Genomic DNA, 14264 nt, shown 5'->3' with positions numbered 1-14264 from the left:
CGCGGGAGGGGCCGCCGCCGCCCGCGCTCCTCCCACGCGCCAGGGGGCGCCATCCCGGCCGGCCGTCCCTCATGACGCACTCCTCTGCCCCGTGCCCATGACGCCGCTGCCACGCGACGCGGCGCGGCGCGCTCCGAGCCTCCCCCGGAAGCGCCGCCCCGCTCCCGGCGTTCCGCCGCGCTCCCGGCGCCGCTCCCGGCCCGTGCCGGCCCGGCCGCCCGTCCCGCCGCCGGCAGCATGCTGGAGCCGCCGCCCGCGGAGCCGCCGCCCGCGGGCAGGGACGTGCGGGACCGCCTCAGCCTCTGGGACCGCCGCCCAGAGCCCACCGCGCCGCTCAGCGACCGCCAGACCGACTCGGTGCTGGAGCTGAAGGCGGCGGCCGAGAACCTGCCGGTGCCTGCCGAGGTGAGGCGGCGGCGCTGCCCGGCCCGGGGGGACGGAAGGCGGGAGCCAGGGCGGGAGCGGCCGCGGTGCCACGTCGCCGGTCGGACGGGGGTGACGGCCCGGAGCGGGCGGGCCTGCGGGGCCGCGGCTGCTGCCGGGCTTTAGGGGGCTCAGCGGCGTTTTACCTTCTGGGTCGTGCCCACGGCCGCGTCCCCAGCCTCCCCCTCTCCCTCGGCAGGGCTCGCTCTTCCGGGAGCCTTCCCGGGCAGCCTCATGCCGCCCGCCCGCCCTGGCTGGTAGGGATTTGTAGGCAGCCGTGGGAGCTTTCCGCTGAGAAGCCACGGGCTTCTTCTGCATGCCATCGCTGCTTCTCGCAGTCCACCAGCAATTGTCCTCTTGAAGTTAGGAGCTTTAGTCGTGGAGTTCATTCTTTTGGTCCCCTTAAATTGATCCTTACCAATGCGTAGCTGCTGGCGCCAACGTTACTTCCTGGTATGAAAATCCTGGTACGAAAATGATCCTGTTTCCTCGAACGAGCTGAGGAAAGCCAAGAATAGTGGTAAAAAGCTTAATAGTTTGGTCTCCCACTGTATAAAATTCCAAACTCCGGTAAGGTGATTATTTATGAACACTCCCTTTTCTGCAAAGGGAGGTGGAACAGAATGCTTGCATTCCTAACTTCGCTTTTCATGAGAGGGTTTGTATTTATACAGGGTTGTAGTGCAAGATACAGTGCCATAAAGTCAACAAAGCTTGCTCTCAGCAAGTGCCTGAAAGCTCAGAACTGCAAAAGGAAGAATGTAAAGCAATTCCTTCCTCAAATGCACCTGTTTCATTTAATCCTTCCTGGTTTCTTTTTTTTTTTTTTGTGTAAGCAGTATGCAGAAAGTAAATACTGGCAGGCATCCAAAGTGATTGTAGGAGGATGTCCTGCTATCAGAGGATGTTCTTAAGGATCTAAACCAGCTTTGTAACAAGACAAGTACTCCATTTGCCAGTGAGGAAAACAGCAAAGCCAAGATATTGAGCTCTTCAGGGAGCTGGGACAGTGGTGTCTCAGCTGTCCTGAAACAGCAGGCTCTGATGGATTCTCCTTTCCCTCTGCATTAGACATGAGAGAAAGCCTGGCTCCCCTGCTGGGGTCAGCCCTGGTTTGGGGGACGGGGCAGAGAGGTGTGTGGAAGTCGGACAATGTACAGCAATCTGTTTTTTCTCAAATAGTTGAAGTCCTGATGGTTCTTTTTTTGTCAGACTAATATTATCAGGCAGGGAATATTTTACTAAGCAAGTTGTTTTCTAGCGAAATACCAATTTGTAGTTAAGCGGTGTTTTCTGGTTTAAACCTACTGATGTTCTCAGAAAACATACAGTTCATTTAATTAAAGAGGTTATTATATTAGTTAAATGTATGTAACAGTATTTTTCTTCTTAATTTCTTCCATATAGGCTAATTAATAGGCTCTGGTCATACTTGAATACAGTTTATCTCAAGTTAATTTTTTCCATGTTTTTCTTGCTTAAACAAAATAATTGTGGCTAAAAAATAATTCCTGTTAAGCAGAGCTATTCTTTGTCTTCTGAATAAATTATGGCAGCAGCCTTGAATTTTCCTTGAATGTCTGGCAAAAAAACCTGACAGTTCCTGTGCATTATTTCTAAATGTATGGATGTTGTAGTTGTTGGTGTAATGGTTGGACTTCGTGATCTCAGAGGTTTTTTCTAAACTTAATGATTCTGTGATCATCGGATTGATAGATAAAATGTCTGTTGCATATTTTTCTTCAAAAACAGATGCCTGTGATTTTCTCATCTTACTGCTTTGGATTGCTTTGTAGTTGAGCTGCACCAGTGAATTCTCAGTGAGTTGTTATGTGACCAGAGTTTGTGGTGTTTTGTGAGCAGCTTCCCATTGAGGACTTGTGCAGCCTGACATCCCAGTCGCTGCCTGTTCTGCTGACAGCTGCGGTGCCAGACTCCACAGAGGATGTCCTTTTGAAGGGATTTGCAACACTAGGGATGGAGGATGAAAGAATTGAAACAGCACAGCAGGTAAGTGAATGACCTCCAAGATGCAGTCATCTTCAGAGAATTCTGTTAGTTTCTGTGTGTCTCGCCTAGCTTTTGGTGGGTTTGCTAAACCTTTTGGGCCCTTTTCAAGATGCATAAGGGAGAACTTGGGGGAAAACATCTCTGAAGTCTTAGCTATGAATGACAGGTACTTTTTGCATTTGGACTGGAATCTAATGTGAGAATAGGGCACCCACCCCTTCAGTAAAGTGGTGCTGGTCTTGAAGCAGAAGAATCCCCACTATCTAATGTGATACCCTTGTTCTTGTGCAAATAAAGCCAGATGAAATTCAGTCTTTCCCATTTTAACTTAGTGAAGGGATAGAATGGAGTATTTCAGTGAGAAGGGACCCACAGTGAGGAACTTGTTTACTAGATTAATAACTGAATTCTGAAACAGCTCTGTTTTTAACAAAAGCTCATCTTCATTTCATAGATCATAGATTTGATTTTTTTTTAATTGACTGCATGTGATATCTATATTGTTCACACCATAAAATCTCTTCTAGTTCTTCTCCTGGTTTGCTCAGGTGCAAACACAGATGGATCAAGATGAAGGTGCCAAGTATAGGTATGTGCTCTTCCTCAGTTCTTTTCAGTATAAGCAGTTCCACCCTTGAAGGACTTGATCTTGTCCTTTAACGTTACCACGTGTTCATATTCAGCTGGTGGGGAATGGGGGAATGTGTTGGAGCAGCTGAAGCTTTCCAAGGCTGTGTGCCTCACTCCCAAGGGCCACAGCCCAGGTGGCAGAGCAGTTAGAGGGGACGCAGATTTCCTTCCAAACTGCCCAGTATATTTAGACAGATGGAAATTAGTTTTAGCTTACAGACAGGGCTGTAGACAAGGGCAATCTAAGAGCTTTCCTCTGATTTTTCAATTGCTGCTGCTATTGGAATGGCATCCTCTGAGAGTGAGACTGTGTAAGCAGATGTGGCTGGTGGTCATTTCGGTTCTCACCATTTGGCACACCAGTGACTATGGTTGTCATTCTGTATTTGCATTCCCTGCATTCCTTGGCACTTTGCTCAGCTCCAGGTTTGAGTCTTGCCATTCCCATCTGTTTCTGTATAACTGGCTTTCCCATCAGGCTCAGAAGAACCCCTTCCCACTGACTTTGACAGTTATTCCTTGGGAGTCTAAAGGACAGCTGAATGGCTTTTATGGAGACTGGCTTCTGTCTTGAGACTTCACAAACTTGCACCTGGCCACAAAGAGTTGCTGCTGTATTCCCTCTTCGTTTTTCCTCTGCTTTCTTTGGGCTGTTTCTTTCTCTTTTGCTCTGACATTTGAGGACGTGACTTTTCTTAAAAGCAGAGGGTGAAACATATACTGGTCTTGTGATCTGATCCTTAAGAACCTAAAAGGAGTAGCAGGCTTGCACTTTGTCAGTTGAGATGTTCATAATGGTGCCCACAGGTGCTCAAGTGTGCTGTGATGCACAGTGGTTTGTAGGATGGCCAGTGTGCTACTGTCTGCAGGAGGCCAAAGGTGCAGGAGGAAAATAAATAAGTGCTTTGCCTGTTGCATATAGATACAGGGAATTGTTTTACTTGCAGCTTTGTAAGTGGTAAAGTAGAATTCAGAAGTTTTAGCTGACATTGATGAGTGATTAATTTTTAATATGCTTAGATAAGCTGAATGCTTGACATAACATTTTGTTATCATTTAGCGTTTTTGTCTGCAATGAGCCTTAGACAAATCTGGTGACATTAGACACCGGATTTATTTCATCTAAGCCTCTTTCAATCCTCAGAGTAAGTTTTGAATCCTCTAGATAATTTCAGCTACTTCAGGAGAAAAAAAGTAATTTCTAAATGGAAACTGAAAATTATATAGAGGAGACCCAAATGAACACCCCTGTTGGGATATAGGCAGGTAGAATTTTGCTGCTTGGAGAAGTCACTGTGTTTGTGATGCCCATTTAGACAGTATATACATGCTCCAGACCAGTGTGGTGCAAGCTGCTGCTTTCTAAGTAGGCTTGCTATAAGGAATGTCAAGGGAATGGAGTGGCTATTCCAGACCTATCACCTCTGTTATTTCTGAGGTGATGAATCATCTGCTTATTGCGCACTCTTGCTTGATGCAAGCAATCTCTTATTCCTAGAGAGAGAAAGTGTCCCTGCAGGCAGCTGGATTTGCAAATACAGAAAGGGAAATTTTACTTCTGTTATCTGTTGATTCTCTTTTTTCTAGACAGATGAGGGATTACTTGTCTGGCTTTCAGGAGCAGTGTGATGCTATCTTGGATGATGTGAATAGTGCCCTTCAGCACCTGGAGTCACTGCAAAAGCAGTATCTTTTTGTGTCCACAAAGACAGGAACGCTGCATGAGGCCTGTGAACAGCTTCTGAAAGAGCAGGTAATCTTCAATGGAAGGATTACTGGCAACTGCTGAGACATCTTAAATGAAAGTTTCTTTTTCTTGGGCTGGGAAAACATGTGAGCTGTGGTGACAATCCATCCATTTGCTTTGGACCTAATTTTCTGGGTGTGTTTCACCTGCGACTGAGTGTCAGGTTCTGCAGTAAAATGTTCAGTATGTGTCAGTACAAGCTTTAACGAAAAGCGAGCTGAAGGCAGCTTTTGTAACTGATGCCTGATAAGTGCAAACTGCATTGGAATTAATAATTCATATCACTTGCAGGAATCTTTTAAGCTGGTTACTGCAAGATCCTTAAAGTTGGGAGCTTATTTCCCAGATATTTTCTTTTTCCTGATGAACTGCTGCAACAGTGATACAATGAATGTTTTTTTTTATAGTCAGACTGGGTAAGAGAACTTTCTAAGGTTCCAGTCCTGAGAAACGGGACTTGTACAGTTCTCCATAATACTGGTGGCAGCACTGCTGTTTGTATGCAGCATTGTCTGTGGGGTACTGACAAACCTATATTATATATTATTTTAAATACACTTCTGAAAATAATGTGTCAGTCTCTGGTAAGAAAGCAAGAGAGCACTGCTGTATTCTGCATCTTTTGTTCTACTTAATTAGTTGCAAATTACTTGGAGCTATTTAACAATGATTTGTGCTGAGAGCTGAAAGGAAGGCTTAATAATTTTATACACACATGTATATATTTAAGCTACCTGCTAGGTTGATGATTTTTCTTTTATTCATTGTTTCTTTAATAGTCAGAACTTGTTGACCTGGCTGAAAACATCCAGCAGAAACTTTCTTACTTTAATGAGCTGGAAAACATCAACACTGTAAGTATTATTTCATTGTTAATAGTCTTAGAAAATGAAAGTGTACCAGTCTTTTGAGCTCAGTCACCAACAGTAATGTACTTATGTTCCTTACAATGATGCTTTGTCTTGTTTTTCAAAGAAATTGAATTCCCCTACGCTGTCCGTGAACAGTGAAGGATTCATTCCAATGCTGGCTAAGCTTGATGATTGTATTGCATATATTTCATCACATGTAAGTCATTCGGTATTAATTTTAGTTAAATTGTGACAACTATGTGTTCATACTTTTTTAATGGTTTTTTTTCCTATAAAAAGTTTTCTCTGCCAAATACAGGAAGAAGTTAAGGATGGTGCTTTATAAACTTAGGAAATTTTTATTGAAGATACTTATTATTCTGGTTAATTTTTGTAAAATACTGCTTTTAGTTTGTACAAGCTAGCTAGTTATGTGAATATTTTAAGTTTGGATAAATTTTTAACTTTTAGTATTTCTGTTTGAAATGGATTTTTTTTCTTTCTTTCAGCCAAATTTTAAAGACTATCCTGTATATTTGACTAAATTTAAACAATGCCTTTCTAAAGCTATGCACCTTATCAAGACATACACTGTGAATACACTACAGAACCTCACAACCCAGTTAATGAAAAGGGTAAGTAATGAATCTGTAAGTGAGAAGTGGAGCTGTACTGAGATGTCTGTTATAACATCAAACAGTTCTCTTTTTATTTTTTGAGGGTGAGATGTGTCAGCAGTTTTTTGTGAAAATAGGTCATTGCTATGGTGTTTGTGTAAGTTGTCCAATACTCAGCCAAATATGACAGACCTAGCAATCCAAAAGATTTAAAAGTAATAATAATTAAAAAATGATAGAAAATGAAGAAGGTGACATCCGTGAGTTGAAGTAGGTGAGCAGTAAGCTAGTGAAGGCCAGGAAGGGATGAAGAACTGTGTTAGAGACACCAGATGGCCAGACAGTTTGTTTTCCTGAGCCAGAGTGTGCACTGGGGCTCTGAACTGGCTGTTGGTCTGTTGCCAAATGAGGAAGGTACACAAGAGAAATAGAGGTACTGCGGTGTTTTGTTTTGGAGATGGATTGCTTTGGAGACAGAGATTGAAGGGAGTACTTGAAAAAAGTATACAGGAGCTGGCTGTAACAGGATGGTAATTGTAAAGCACAACTCTGAGTTCATGCTGTGAGCATTTGAGTATTACGTTCCAGTAAGTATTCTTGGGTGCTCTTGGTTATGTAAATGTTAGTTTATTCTGCAGTGGTTTGTGTAGCTGCAGGTAACAACTGTACCAGGTTCCTGTTAGTTTTGCCAGTGTTCTTTGTTTCATTTTAAAATGTTGATCGTGATGCTAGAGTGTCCCAGGGTAGAGACACCCTGTCCCAGGTGTTTAATGCTCTTCACTCCAGTGAGATTTAGACATAAACGTGAGCAGCAGGGAGGTGTTTTGGTTGCATTAAAATGTTGATAGTCTCATGCTGCAATATTCTGGCAGAGCAGATGGGAGAGGGGAATGTCTCTTTCTACGCACTTTGATTTTTTTCTCCAAATAATTGTTGGGTACCTTGTGCTCAGTTCTATTGCAGGCAAACTTGGTGTCCTGAGGGATAATCAGTGAAACTGAGAGATGCTAAAATTGAGAACTGGCACACCTAAAATAAGGGAATTTTAGGCAGTGTTCATGGAAGCTTGTGACAGGGTACTCCTGGAGTGAAGATCTTGGTTAAGTGGCATTGAATATTTTTTGTGTTCAGTACAAAACTAGGTTTTATTTAAAACAAAAAGGTATCATAGCTTGGTTTGATGCCAATGGATTGCCCTGACTGAGCTGAATTTAAACAAAATTGAACATCTCTGATAATAAGCATGTCTATAGAAAGACGTGTGTAACCTAATTTCTGGATTTGAATTGCTGCTTAGGAGTTTTTAGTCAGGAAGGATACGTCTTTTAAGAGTCAGATCACCTTTAAGAGTCAGATCACCTTTTCCTTCCCATGTACGTGGGGGTTTTGTGGATATTTTGTATACTTTGAAAAATCAAATGGCTCCTTCTGCTAGAAGTGCAGTACTGGACCAGGGTTTTTTAGTTGTGATCAAGTGTTGAGTTTTCCTATTGTAACAGAACAAGACTGCCAGGACTGGAAAGGGACTGAGATCTGGATGTTCTTTGGTGATGCACACATATGAGTGGAAGTTTTGATGTATGTTTGTAGAATGATGAGGTTGCTCACAGGCATGAAAATAGAAGATGGGGATTTTCTGTCCTCATTATGTTTCTAGAGACCACCTCTTCTCTCTCTCTTCAGGAGGGGATAAGGGGAAGAAAGCTTGGTGTGTAATGCAGGGATAAGGGGAAGAAAGCTTGGTGTGTAATGCAGGGATAAGGGGAAGAAAGCTTGGTGTGTAAATTTGGTCTCTGCTCTGCTTTGCTAGTGCTAGCATTTGTCTAAATTCAAGCTCTCTGCCCTGTTGGGCTGGGCAGCTATAGGGGGTACTGCCTCAAGACTTAATATTCTGGTTGGAGATTGAATACAAGGTGAAACTTAGCTTTTCTGCCTTGGGACTGGCAGATAAAAGGGAAATTTGTTCCATTTAAGTACTATGTATTAAGGACCAACAATCAGTACTACTCTGGCAACTCCGGAGAAAATTATCTCAAATGGAGAATGTCATAATTACTGAAAGTGTTCCTTTCCTGTAGAGGCTGTTGGATGAAACTTGGGTTGGGTTTTGTTCTTCCATCTGACTTTGAGTTCTGTAACTGGCATGCTTTTGTTGGTGGGAAGTGGCAAAGAGCTGTTCCACTGGAAGCATAAGCGTAAATAGCCAATACCCTGGTTTAGAGCCTAATTTTCTTGGCCATTATATACTAGAAGCCAAAATATATTATTTTCCTTTTTAACCAATTACTCATCTCTTCTTTCAGGATCCTTCAGCTGTGCCAACTTCTGACAATGCCTTCACGCTGTTTTATGTGAAATTCAGAGCAGCTGCTCCCAAAGTCAGAGTAAGTAGCTGGTAACTAACTTTTAAAAAGGAAATTATGAAAATGAGGGTTGAATTCATTAGTGTGAATGCAAGGATTGCATATTGTGCAAGTGTGAATGTCCAGAGATTGCATATTGTATCCATGGAAAAATACTATGAACTCTTTCCTAATTACTACAAAAAAGTAATTTAATGATAATTCTTTCTCTCCTTTTTTTTTGTTTTTTTTTTTGAGTAGACTCTTATTGAACAAGTTGAACAAAGATCTGAAAAAATGCCAGAGTGAGTATGTCTACATAATTTATCCTCAACAGTTTTAAGGTTTGAAAATATTTACTTTTCTTTAAGTGCTGTTAAACATGTTGTTTAAAAGAAAGTTTTAAAAATTGAAATTACATAGACCTAAAGAGGGTGTTAGGATGCCTTTTGTGTGTGCCAGAAAATGATCTTCAGGATGCAGTTACTGTTTTAATTTCTTGGCTAGGTATCAGCAAGTTCTCAATGAAATCCATCAATGTTACCTTGACCAGCGGGAGCTTTTGCTTGGTCCAAGTATCGCTAGCACTGTTACGGAATTAACCAATCAGAATAACAGAGATCACTGTGCTCTGGTAAGTAAAGTAGTCATGTGTTGTGTGGATTTTGTTATGTTTTAATTCCCTCTCCCCCCGGTAAAATGAACTGACTGAATTCAGTAGTTTACATGCAGAATTGTTACTGTTGTCTGTGAGTTTGAACCATTAACATTCTACTAGTATTTTCAAGCCCTACATGTTTTGTTTCTGTAAAAATTCCACCCTGTTAGAAACCTCACAGAGGAGGGAGGATGAAAAAGAAGCACAAAATGTGGTTACTTAAATTTCAGAAACAAAAAAGAGACAGAAGTTGTACGGTGAGCTTTTATTTGGCTAGTAACTTCTTTTCAGCCCATAGTCTTAGAGTTCATCTCATTACTTTTGAATTTCACAAAGTTTCAGTTTAATTGTAGCTGTAATAATCCCAACGCAATATATAATATGTAGTAATAATACCTGTAATATCTCTTGTGATACTGATACAAAGAAAATGATTTAACAATCAAGTATTTGTATTTCTGTGAATACAGGTACGAAGTGGTTGTGCCTTTATGGTCCATGTATGCCAGGATGAACACCAGCTTTACAACGAGTTCTTCACAAAACCAACACCAAAACTGGAGTAGGTGGTACATGCTGGTTTTGTTTTACTGCATGTTGTATTTAGTGTGTTGTGGTGTAGCAGACAATATTATATGGCAAACAGGGCTGTGTTCAAGTGGCTTGGTAAGAACTAGCAAGATAAAAAAACAGCTTAATCACTTTAAGCATCAGCATTTGCTGTTCTTGCGTTTTCTTTTTTCTTCAAGCAAAGCTGATAGTCCCCATTCTCCATAAATAATCTTTGCAAATGCTCTGTAGGTAGTCTGAAAGTTAAAGATACTCAAGTTCTTTGAAAACAGCTGTAGAAGTATACAGCTCTCAGCTGTTTTTGTACAGCCTCTTTTGCACAGCCTGTTGCACAAGTGCTTTGATTTACTTTGGTCTGAAATTAGGCTGATGAACTCCAGCTGTTTTTCCGGAAGGATTTAATGAGCTGCCCTTACTGTCAAGGAATATTTGCATGTTGCCTGTATTTGGGCTGAACAGAAGGCAGGGTAGGAATGCCTGATGAGAACAGTGTCCCAATCTCCTCTTCCTAAACCTAAAAGAGGGACATGTTGCTTCACACAGTAATTGAATTGTAAAAGTATTGTTTTTTACAACAGACCTGTAATAGTAAAGCAATTGAATAGATTATGCCCCTCCTCCAGTTTCCTGGTATCTTTTAGTAGTGATACTTGATTTTGAAATTTGAATAGGTCATGTTTCCTTGCTATAAAATAGTTCCTAACTAAAGTGTATTCCTATTAATATAACTGAGACACTGCTTTTGGGTGTTGCAATGTCTTAAATTGAGTGCACCTTGAGTTGAACAAGTGTGTAACCTGAAAAAAAGACTGCCTGCCAACTTCCCCATCCTTCAAAGCTAAAGGAAAACCAGAACTGCAAAAAGCCTCACTAGAGATAAACCACAGTGCCAGAGTAGGCCTAGTCATTTCTGAGGAATTGTGGCCCCATGTGGGGCATGCTCAGAATTTGAGGAGACCGAAATAAATTTGCTTAAGAATCAGTTTAGCTATCTCAGTCCAAATCCTGGAGTAAACATCCCTGATTGAAATCAGTGTAAAGGGTTGTTCAGCCAGAAATTTTGTCACTAGTGCTGTTCACACCAAGAATGAGAATACACTTATGATTTTTTTTTCCCATTTTGATGGAATGTAATTATCTCATTTCCTAAGAACTTGCTTTCCACCCCCCTTTTTTTTTTTTTGTCTACATCTAAATAAAATATTTTAAGAAAAATGTTTCAAATAGTACCTACTTCATTAGATTTCTCCTAGCATAATACATAGCCTCATTTTCTTTTCTGCAGTGGTGAGGTGCTCTGAAGACATTACAGCCAGGTGTCTGTGTAGAGATAAGAGTTTACCAAAATTCTACCCCAGAATAGAGGTCTGAGATTGAGTATTGTATTTATTAATAAGGCTGGTGAAACCTTCTCTTTTGTTCCTGTTTTTAATGTGGGAAGTTACTGTTTTATCAAGTTGCTTATAGTGCTATAGGATGCAAAGGAAGAGGCTTGCAAAATGTTTCTTCTGAGTATTCTTTATGAGCATTTTTGTGCCCTGTCTGAGGAACTGGTGCCCTTGCCCCATTGATAGATATTCTTCATTAATTAGATAAAACAAATGGTGCAATAAACTTAATATCTTTATCACGCTGTGATTACTTCAGTGTTCTTGATGTTTATATTTCCAGCTCTAACTGGGGAATTACTTGAATTTTCAGCTACTGGCAATAGCATGAGTGCCTAATATGTGACTAGTGAAGGGAGCATTGAGAATGGCAAATGTCTAGAGTGCTGTTGGTGTCTTAACCAAGATATGCATCACTTTGAACATGAAAGAAAAAAATAAATTGAAGTGGGATTTCTGCTGTCTGGTGTGTCACTGCATTGGTGTCGTAACTTCAGTTAGATTGGAAAGTGTGCTCTGAGATCTTGGTAGCTATTACAGAAAACATTACCAAGCTTCTCCTCCTGTGTCCCTTTTTGTATGCTCCTGGTTCTGATACACTGCTGAGTACTTGGAATCAGATGAGCCTTTTCTCAAGAGAAAATTTCAGTTATGATTCTGAGCTCAGCAGGAGCATTTTTTAATACAGAAGCCAAGTAAACCAGTTTGCAGCATCTTCCTTCTGTGACAGGTTGAGTTGTTGGTTGGTGTGTGTAGGTTTTTTGTTTGGTTTATTTGGGTTTTTGAAATTTTATTTTAAAATTAATTAAAAGCTGTAACACCATTTCTGAGCAGTTGGTATGCCACATCTTTTAAAAGGAAACCTTTTCCTACTTTGTAGGAAATAGTGGGTTTATGTTTTAAACAGTCTTGTGTAAAATCTTCTATGACATTTGTTTTCTCACCCTCCTTTCAAATATCTTTGCCATAAAATAATCTGTGATAAAATTTTCTTTTGCTTTTGGGGGATCCTGAAAGTATTTTGCTTTGTTTTATTTTTCCTTCATAGTGAACTGTTGGAGAAGTTGTGTCTTTCATTGTATGATGTCCTGAGGCCAATGATCATCCATGTCATTCACTTAGAGACACTTTCTGAACTCTGCGGGATTCTCAAAAACGAGATGCTTGAGGATCATGTACAGAACAATGGTAACTCATAGACTGAACATGATTAAGTGTCTTCTGAACTGATGAAATTATTTAATTGCATAGTCAGAAATTCTAGATGCTTATTTCTTGTTAGTGGATCTTAACCTAATCTCATCTTTGACTTGTTTGTGTAAAATAATTTATGCTTTTTCATTTACAGTGAAGATCTGTATCTTTGGGTCTGTGCATAGCATCATTTAAAGTAATGTACTGACGTAGTCACTTTTTCTCTAGATTGTACAAATGCTAGCAAGCATCAACCCAGTGCATATGCGTGCACCAGGGTTGATTTAAATTAACTTTTCAAAAGAACAAATTGCTTCACTTGGCCCTGCTAATGCATCACCCATGTAGCGCTTTCTGCATAATGATGATAAAACAAAGGAATGCAGACTGATTGTTTTTTCAATTCTCCTTAATGTCATGTTTCCCAGACCAGAAAGGTAACTTCAGCAGAGGAGTTAAGTAGCGCTGTAGATTTTGGAGTTTTGTAAGTATGCAGAGCTCAAAGTCTCACAGGAGTGAGCCAACCTGGTGTCTCGCTTCATAGTGTGACCAGTGCATAATGGAATCCTTTCACAGGCTTTATTGCACCAGGCAATAAACAGAAATCATCCTTGGTAGCTGGTATATCACCCAGTGTAGCTCTTTGTCGCTGAAGCTGTGCCAATAATCATGAAGAATTGTTCACTTTCCTGGAAGTATAATTGTAACGCTGTTGGGAATGAGCAAAAACTCGCTGACTTAATAGTTTGGCTTATCATAGGAAGTGTCTTCCTACTACTTAAATTTGGGCTGATATCATAATTCTTAAGTTTAATGTGAGCTGCTTCGGTTCATCTGTTTTTATCAACTCCCTACAGTCACACCATGGGTATTGGCCGTGATAGAATCAAAGCCGTCTTGCTTTGTTGTTGTTCCCACCAAAATTCCACTTAATGCACCCAGGTCTGAAATAATCTGATGTCATCAGTGTGAAGTTGCATTTTCATAGCCTAATTGAAAATCTGGGGAGCCAAAGCAACTGTGGTATGGAGTTCAGTAAATTCCTTGCTTGTCACAGATTTGTCTGCATGCTGCTGCTCCAAAACCAGCCCGACTCCATCTACAGCAAGCAAGGTTTTTATGGTCCTATATCTGGTACTTCAAACTTGTGTTTCTATAAGCTTCTTTTGTTATTAACAAGTTTGTGCCTTTTCTTACCTTTGTCAGCTGAACAGCTGGGTGCATTTGCAGCTGGTGTCAAGCAGATGTTGGAAGATGTACAAGAGCGCCTTGTCTATAGGACGCACATTTACATTCAGACCGACATCACCGGCTACAAGCCTGCGCCGGGAGATCTCGCCTATCCTGACAAGCTGGAAATGATGGAGGTACAGCCGCAGCTTTTTCATTGTCCTTGACTTTGTACATGCAGTGTATGCAGCTGTGCAGTACGGTGCTTTGCAGCTTGGGTGTTCCTGTTCTTAGGTGTGTTCAGTGTCACTGGCGTTTTTAAATTGACACCCGCTGATTAAATTATGACCCTAGACTAGATATCAACATTTTGTGTCAAACTTAGTGACAATGGCAATAGTTCTCACAGTTAACAGTTTTATCAAAACTTGAAGGTTCTGAATTTTTATTTACATTCATAAGTAATAGGTATTACCCAGTGTATTTTCTAGTTGCATTAGACAGTCCCATTTAGCTGCAAGTTTGTTTTCAGAATTACTGGTCAACTAGCTTTTGGTAGGCATGTGTGTCCCCTGTGATCAGGCAGCACGAGAGGAGACTTGCTTTAGATAATTTAACATGCCAGCAATGGCTTCCAGAAGCCTTTTTCAAGTTCTTATCAGTA

At 41.0% G+C, this 14264-nt stretch overlaps 1 protein-coding gene across 1 annotated transcript in view; it reads left to right on the top strand.

Annotated features, from left to right (window-relative positions):
• Window positions 1-222: 222 nt before the first annotated feature.
• Window positions 223-14264, top strand: part of COG3 (component of oligomeric golgi complex 3) — a 28722-nt gene continuing 14680 nt past the window's right edge. Inside the window, exons 1-13 of the mRNA XM_040056353.1 lie at window positions 223-405; window positions 2287-2433; window positions 2961-3022; window positions 4651-4816; window positions 5590-5664; window positions 5786-5878; window positions 6171-6296; window positions 8582-8662; window positions 8882-8925; window positions 9128-9254; window positions 9749-9840; window positions 12285-12424; window positions 13637-13797. Coding sequence (XP_039912287.1) covers window positions 238-405; window positions 2287-2433; window positions 2961-3022; window positions 4651-4816; window positions 5590-5664; window positions 5786-5878; window positions 6171-6296; window positions 8582-8662; window positions 8882-8925; window positions 9128-9254; window positions 9749-9840; window positions 12285-12424; window positions 13637-13797 — 1482 coding nt within the window. The 5' untranslated portion in view covers window positions 223-237. The remainder of the gene's footprint in view (window positions 406-2286; window positions 2434-2960; window positions 3023-4650; window positions 4817-5589; window positions 5665-5785; window positions 5879-6170; window positions 6297-8581; window positions 8663-8881; window positions 8926-9127; window positions 9255-9748; window positions 9841-12284; window positions 12425-13636; window positions 13798-14264) is intronic.

The sequence above is a fragment of the Hirundo rustica genome, chromosome 2 (assembly GCF_015227805.2).
Source record: "Hirundo rustica isolate bHirRus1 chromosome 2, bHirRus1.pri.v3, whole genome shotgun sequence".
Classification (NCBI taxonomy): domain Eukaryota; kingdom Metazoa; phylum Chordata; class Aves; order Passeriformes; family Hirundinidae; genus Hirundo; species Hirundo rustica.
The sequence above is the reverse complement of the archived record's forward strand: the minus strand, read 5'-3'. Positions and strand labels throughout refer to the sequence as shown.